The sequence below is a fragment of the Parasteatoda tepidariorum genome, chromosome 10 (genome assembly GCF_043381705.1).
Source record: "Parasteatoda tepidariorum isolate YZ-2023 chromosome 10, CAS_Ptep_4.0, whole genome shotgun sequence".
Taxonomy (NCBI): Eukaryota; Metazoa; Arthropoda; class Arachnida; order Araneae; family Theridiidae; genus Parasteatoda; species Parasteatoda tepidariorum.
The window spans coordinates 19646752-19654624 of NC_092213.1; the positions used below are offsets into that span (position 1 = coordinate 19646752).

A 7873-nucleotide genomic window follows, 5' to 3' on the forward strand; every position below is an offset into this window, starting at 1 on the left:
CTTTTCATTACTTTCCTGACGAATCGAACCAATTAAAACCTCATTAGGATCCCTTTTTCCATATTGTGATTGATTCTCACACTTTGAGGATCAGAAAACTGAATCCTGAGGAAAAAAACAGTTAACTCTGAGAAAGTTCTTTTTGTCTGATTTTATACCATGATATATCGTCTGCTGTAATTAATTAACCTAATCAACCCTACTAACCATTAAGACAGGCTTTTAATGCATGGAAATACGATCATTTCATCAAAAGTTATTAAGGTGTTCCATTTTTTATATTGTACTGTGTACTGTGACCTCCAAAAAATGTCCACCGTAAAAAAACCACAGTAAATGCTTTTTTATCTAATAATCAGATTGTCACGCATTGTGTGCTAATATTAAAAAAAATTATTTTGGAAAGAATGACCTTTCGAAGTTATTTTAAAATCCAAACCAAGTACGAAAATAAAATAAAAATTTGTTCATTTTAAGGTGATAATGAGTATTCAAAGTCTTAAAAATCGGTCTAAATTTTGATTATTCGCACCTTAATATTAATAATAATCTTTATGTCTTGGGCCTTTTTTAAAGTAATACTTAACCTGAAAGAGGCAAGTAAGTGTGTGAACGTTTGAAAAACTCGGTCTTATGTTATACCATTAAAAAGAATAAAACTATTTGACTAACCAATTGTTGTTCTGCAGAAAAAAAAATTTTTTAATTCTGGGAAACACAGAACCAATTTGTTAATAGTAATAGTATTGTAGTTAATTGTTTTATTAGTTCTTATGAAGCTGTGGATAAATAGTTAAATATTAATAATTTTGTGGGAACTTTTTTTAATTATATTACAGATTATTGGATCTGCTTTCTGCACTCATTAACTACATAAAACAAAAAAATTGAACATGTGGTGAAAAAACGTGCCTCATTTCTTAAGACCTCTAAAAACAAAATGGAGTTGAAACACAGGTTAATTAACTTTATAAACTATCTGTGTGAAGAAAGTGAATAACTTTATTGCCTGCTTAAACGAAAGATAGCAGGAAGTATATTAGCTCCATTAAGAAAAAGTTTATTCTGAAGTGTGACTTCTATAGTAATATGAGGTTTTGCATTATTATGCTAAAGAATAAGATTTTACATTCACCATTGTTTATTCTGTAGTCGATCTTATCTGATACACAATATTAATTTGTTGACAACAACATTGTGCTATTACTGTAACTAGAAGAATGCAGGCTCGACGTAGAGAATCTGGAGTGTGGCTTTTTAATTATGAGGCTTTGCATTATTATGAGATTTTACATTCACCGTTGTTTATTCTGTAGTCGATCTTATCTGATACGCAATATTAGTTTGTTGACAGCAACATTGTGCTATTACTGTAACTAAACGAATGCAGGCTCGACGTAGAGAATCTGGAGTGTGGCTTTTAAATTATGAGGCTTTGCATTATTATGTTAAAGAATAAGATTTTACATTCACCATTGTTTATTCTGTAGTCAATCTTATCTGATACACAATATTAATTTGTTGACAATAATACTGTATGTCATGCTCCTAGCTTATGAAGAAATATGTAATGCCGAAACCCAGTCGATATGAATTCCGCATCCGGCTCGCACCGACCACAGTGCTGACATGAAAATATCCTCAGTGGTAGACGGATCATGGGTTAGAATCCCCTTGCCATCAGACGAACCATGGGAGGTTCTCGAGGTCTTCCTCTCCATGTAATGCGGGTTAGCTCCATCAAAAAATCCTCCAGGAAGGCAAATTTCTCCCAATACTCGATCCAAGAGTTCCCTTCTTCTGGATTGGGTTCAAAATTGCAAGGCTACGGAGTTGAATATTAGTAGTCGTAAACTCATAAAATTTCGTCGGCTGTTCAACAACGGTTTTAAAATAAAATATTTATTCCCCTAATCTTTTGAGCTATGAGCTATGTCACTTTTCCACAAATACTCTGCTTCCAGAGTGGGCACTCCATTTCCTCCTTTCTGGCTGTTATCTTGAAATTTTTTTCTTGTTTCATTTTGATAGGGGGGGGGGGTAAAAATAATAACATGACTGAGCTGTAATTCAGAGTTATTACATTTGAATATATGAGCCAAATTCCAAGTGGTATGCGCCTGGACATTGAACGAGGGTTTCAGTTTATCCCTTGTCCGAAAGAAGATCCCCACAAATTGAGGAAAACGAAAATTATGAAATCGTTTGGCGAAATCAAAGTTCGAAGTGGCACTGTCACTAAAAGCAGCATAATAAAGAATGTCAACCTTGTGCATGTACTGAAAGTAGACAAAAATACTGACGTTTTTTTTGTGGCAAGAATGATGCATGAAGCATCAGAATTGTTTTTTCGATATCAAAATAAGGTACGCTGAAATCCACTACAATTGACCTGTCTTCGGTGATACCTACCATGCTGAATGCTATGTTAACTTCATTCCAACCATTCCTGTTCAGTTTTCTGATTTATCCGTTAAAGTGTTCACAATATAATGCTTTTTCTGAAAATCAGAGTTGGTAAGATTTTGAAAAGTTGCAATTCAAGCAAATTCCCTCAAATGAATTGAAGTGTTTTGAAACTAATGTTCAGTTATACAAGTAGATACATCATAAAAATCAGGTCATGGGGTTAAAATACGATTTAGTTACATCGAATTTCAAAACTTATAATAGTAATGTGCTTAGAAAAAGGTGACAGTGAAGGCTGTATGAGCAAAAAGTCATTTGCATATCAGGTTTAGCGATGTTTTGAACGCAACCATCGACTGTAGGTGATTTCCATTATTAAAGCAATAATACCTGCCGTCCAGCCAATACCAATTATAATAAACACTCCATTTAAATTTGATAATCCTAATGGTAGTGTTAATGTACTCTGAGAATGATCGATGTTTAAATTTCTTCTTAATTCCAATTTAAAGCGGAAATCGTCTACGAATTTATTATATAAGCCACCACTCAAAATTCGAAGTAAGATTGTATTGAAGCGTTCTTTGCAGCAAAATGCTTTCCTGATTGCAATCCCGTAATGAAAACTTCCAAAAGTGTCCTTCGAATAAAAGTATTTTTCCGGTGGTCCAATAGACACGCGAAATAGATCAGGTGAACCAAGTATTGCTACATGTTCCGAAACTTTTTCGTTGTTAAGAGTATAGTAATACCATTTATTCTTTTTAATGTATTCTCCTAATCCTTTTAAATGCGGTACATTGCTTTTCATCAAAATATCTACATCCCCAGTTATCCCCGCTGATAGACACTCCATTTTCCCCTCCCTGACAGCGAGATAGAGATCCTTGAAGTCTTTTATTTGTTTCATTCTGATCGGAGATGTCAGAAAAGATAACAGGACCGAGCTGTAACATAAAATTAGCACGTATGAATAAAGGAGCCAAATTCCAAGTGGTATCCGCCTGGACATTGAACGAGGGTTGTAGTTTACTCCTTGTCCGAAGGAAGATCCCCACAAATTGAGGAAAACGGAAATGATGGAATCTTTCGGTGAAATAAAATTTCGAAATAGCACTGACACGAAAAGCAGTACAATAAAGAATGAAATCCACGTGAGTGCGCTGAAAGGATACGCGATTGCTGATGTATTTGATAAGAACGGAGCATGATTCACCAGAAACGTTTTTTCAAGATTGAAGTAAGGTGCGCTGAAGTCTACAACTTTTGAATGCTCTTCGGTAATACCTAGATAGCTGAATCCCATGTCAGCTTCATTCCTTTGCAGCATTCCAAGCATTCCAGTCCAATTTCCTGATGCATCCCTTGAACCGTATGATAAGTCTGAGGGAACAAGAATCTCATATTCGAAATTTAATGACCGTGCCAATAGTTTTATAAATTCTGCTTCAATTCCGGAAGTAATGGTAACATTGTTGATTCTTTTAACTTCTATGGATTTGGTCACGGGTAGGACTGCGATTCTAAGTTTCGAGGGAAAATATGCCACCATTTTTTACAAAATCCTTTTAGGTCTAATTTCAAAGCAAGTTCTTGTTGTTAAATCAGTTCTTGAAGACTAATAGAGTATAGAGATGGTACGCTTGCAAGAAAAGTTGGCAGTTCCTCTCAAGATAAATGAATTCTTTGAGGAAATGTTTTTCTACTTGGAATGAGTTTGTGGAATTTACGTTTGTATCTAAGTTTTTGTATTTATTCAGTAAAAAATTTGTCTGGAGTCTTTAAGTCAATTTTTTAAATCTGACACAGAATAAAGAATCTGAGAGACAAGAAAAAATTGCTATTCTTCATAAAATGACCAAGTTTTTTTTATTAATATTTGTATGAAATTAGTATTAAATCCGAACAAATTTGGATACTTTCAATCCATATAAAAAATCAGCGTTAATACCCAGGATAATATTAATTGCGAAATTTGTTGGCACACAAGTTAGACCAGAAAAAGTACCTAGACAGATCTTAATGAGAAAACTTTCAGATTCTTAAGAAAAGAAACGAATCGTCACAAAATTGATCGTTCCAAAACAGAATAAAGAGTTTTTACTTTTCTTGAAATCTTTAATGAATGAATAGTTCTATGTAAAGGAATCAATTGGAGGACTTTGCAGACACTTTATGCACCATCTTTTTTAAAAATAAAAGTTAAGAAAATTGAGTGGTAGATCCATTGCTCTGCATGGCAACTTTAACGACTATTTTATCATTCGTGATCGCTTTTTCTTGTTATTGTACAAGTTAAAGTTAGCTTTTACGCCAAAACAACCTGCTCTTCATGATTTATGCACATATCTGTATAAGACATCCTCGAAATAATTTAAATGCGCGAGACATTAAATAAAATTATGGTGTCAGTTTTTATTTTTGAGTTTTAAAACTTTTAATCGATATTGTTGGTTAATTATCGATAGGAAAACAATGGGCGTGGTTATTTAATGATAGATTAATCGGGAATAGGGGATAAAAACAGTACTATTATGTTTCATTAATGAAAGTTTCAAGATCATTCAAAACAACTTGTTATTGATTTTTAACTCATTTAAAACTAGCTATAATGATATACAGATTATGATATATAGATCAGTATATATAATTATTAACTCATTAAAGCTAGCTATATGCTTATTTAAATATAAAAATATTCGATCTTCAGCAATCTGTTTTTGTGATGATATTCTCACAATATCGTAGATTTTACATCAAGATTCTCTTTTTTATGTACTTTAGAAAACATTATTTGATTAAATTTATGAGTTTTTACACTTATAATGTAAAAGATTTTTTTTTATTAATGAGTGTTTTTATAGCAATCCCTATGTTTTTATTAAAATATATTTTAACCAAAATAATAGCGGAATACAAAAGGTGACCTGTGCTTCTGTTAAATATTCTTGCAATTTTATTTGTTTATTTTTGCACTTGTATATTATTATATCTGCGTAACTATGAGTTGGGTCTTTTTCTGGAACAGAAATTAGTTGTTAAGCTTAATGAGTAACAACAATGAATAATAATAAATACAGTAAGAGAAAAACAATTATATTACTGATGATAGTAAACAATTATTTAAGAGTTACATTTATTTCAAGCAGTATTCGGTGAATAGTATGACGCCATTCAATCACAGGGGAAACAATTGTGGCTTGATCCGCTTTTTACAATATATTTATGATTCACATCTATAACAAATTATCTCAATGTTCATATTTTTTTTGCATCTAATGTTTGCCCTTTAGTTTATTTATTATTTTTTTAAATTAAAGTTATAAAATATACTTTCTTATTAATGATTTTTAATTGTGTACAGTTCGTAAAAAATGTATCCTCCTGAAAAAATCTAGTTCTAATGATCGGATTTTAATGAATTAAATGCCGCTCATAAAGGCTCAAAAGGATGTTAATTTAAATATGCTATATCAGTGCAGACAATATTTCAGGTTATGAAATCAGACACAGAAAACGTACTTTCTTCAAATAATATGCCTTTTTTGACGAATTTCGATATTTGACTATCAAAACATGGGGAGGCAACAGCAATCTGAATGCTATTTTCCTGATTGTGGTAGAAATCAGAAAAGAGGTCAAAAGTGTGCGGTCTCTTCAATTTAATTCTAATTTTAGGACAATTCTCCATTTCTAGGGATGTTTGTTCTAAGAAAATTGTTTTAAACGAATCAAAAAATTATAAGTTCAACTTAGAAAAAAAATTACAGTAAAAAAAAGCAATTTTTAATAGTTTAATAAATAAAGATCGAAATAATTTTAAATTGTAAGAAATACAAGGTTATCTATTAGATTACATCATTTACATAAATGTAATAAAGGTTATATCGATAATAATAAAAAAAAATCAAAATTTGAAAGAAATCCGTGGAATAGTTTCAGAGCAATAAAATTTTATGGCTTTTTTGATATGTTATAACTCAAACATCGTTCAAATGGTTTCACTCAAATTTTGTTTTTGTTATTTAAATTTGTATAATCTTAAGTTATGCAAAATTTGGATAGCTCACGATTCATGACTTTTTTTTATGGCTTTTTTGATATGTTATAACTCAAACATCGTTCAAATGGTTTCACTCAAATTTTGTTTTTGTTATTTAAATTTGTATAATCTTAAGTTATGCAAAATTTGGATAGCTCACGATTCAATATTTTTCGATCCTCATAAGATAAAGTAATAAAAAATATATAGAAACCACTATTTTCGAAGAAACGTCTTTAGATAAACAAATTTTATAATTATATGCAAACATTTATCACTTCATTTATAAGCTTTCCTAGATATGGCTAACTATGCAGAAAAGGATATTAACATCTAGGATTCACAACTTTCTTGCCAAAACTACAAATACCATGTTTCCCAGATTTCTACTATTAACCCTCCTCCAATATTTTGATGATCAAAAATTCAAATCCGTTGCTTGCTCGTCGAAAGTACGTTTTTGCAAGTAATTAGCATATTTGAAAATACTCTTTTACGTTGTTGCCAGGTAATAGTCATTCTCGCCACGTCCTCCCAGAATTAGAACAAACGTCTTGGTAACAGATTTGAAAAACAAAACAAGATAATTAAATTTGAGATATTAAGTTTACAAATCTATTTCAGTTGCATTAGTGTCAAAGTAGCTCAAAGGTAATGTTATTTTTTTTTAAGATATTAGATATAAAAAGATTTGTAAAAATAAAACTGATTTTACGTTGGAAGTTGAAAATTTTAAAACTAAAATTATTTGCAATAATTTTTATATTAATTTCATCGATCACCTTTTGGCCCAATTTAAATTTTAAGTTTAAATTTATTATTTGAGATTTACACTGTCCACAATGACTAAACCATAACAGACATTTATATTCATTTATGATGCACCATCTTCAATACAATATTTTGGAAAGATGACTGCTAATGTAGTGGTATTTGAGTACGCAGATCTGTATAGACTTGGGTTTTTATTTAACTTTTTGAATTTATACTTAATTTTTAATTTTTAGTAATTAATTAATAATTTAATATATTTTTTGCTCTCAACTCATAATATTTATAACAGATAGGGGTAATATACACCGAAGAGCCATTACATTATGACCACCCTGCTAATAACATGTAGGACTACCTTTAGCCCTCAAACTGCTAGCACCCTCCGTGGCATTGATTCCACAACGTGCTGATAGGTAGTCTGAGGTATCTGGTACCAAGCGCTCACCCACTAGTCCTGCAATTCCCTCATATTGCGAGCGGCTAGCGTGGCAGCACGAATCTGGTTTTCCAAGTAGGAACACAAATGCTCTATTGGATTAAGGTCAGGTGAATTTGGGGGCCAAGACATGACTTGAAAGTCACTGGAATGTTCCTCGACGATTCGACCCTTATGACATGGTGCATTATCCTGTTGGTAAACACCATCCC

General features: G+C 31.6%; 2 protein-coding genes across 2 annotated transcripts in view; both read right to left on the minus strand.

Annotated features, from left to right (window-relative positions):
- LOC107437016 (uncharacterized) overlaps positions 1–7873 on the minus strand; it is a 256380-nt gene that overhangs the window by 201645 nt on the left and 46862 nt on the right. The window lies entirely within an intron of this gene.
- LOC107443643 (probable glutamate receptor) lies at positions 2738–3961 on the minus strand. Its single transcript, XM_016057584.1, has one exon. The coding sequence runs from the start codon at positions 3959–3961 to the stop codon at positions 2738–2740; it is 1224 nt and encodes a 407-aa protein (XP_015913070.1).

Coding starts and splice junctions, on each gene's coding strand:
- LOC107443643 (XM_016057584.1), bottom strand. CDS start 3,961: ATGGTGGCATATTTTCCCTCGAAACTTAGAATCGCAGTCCTACCCGTG.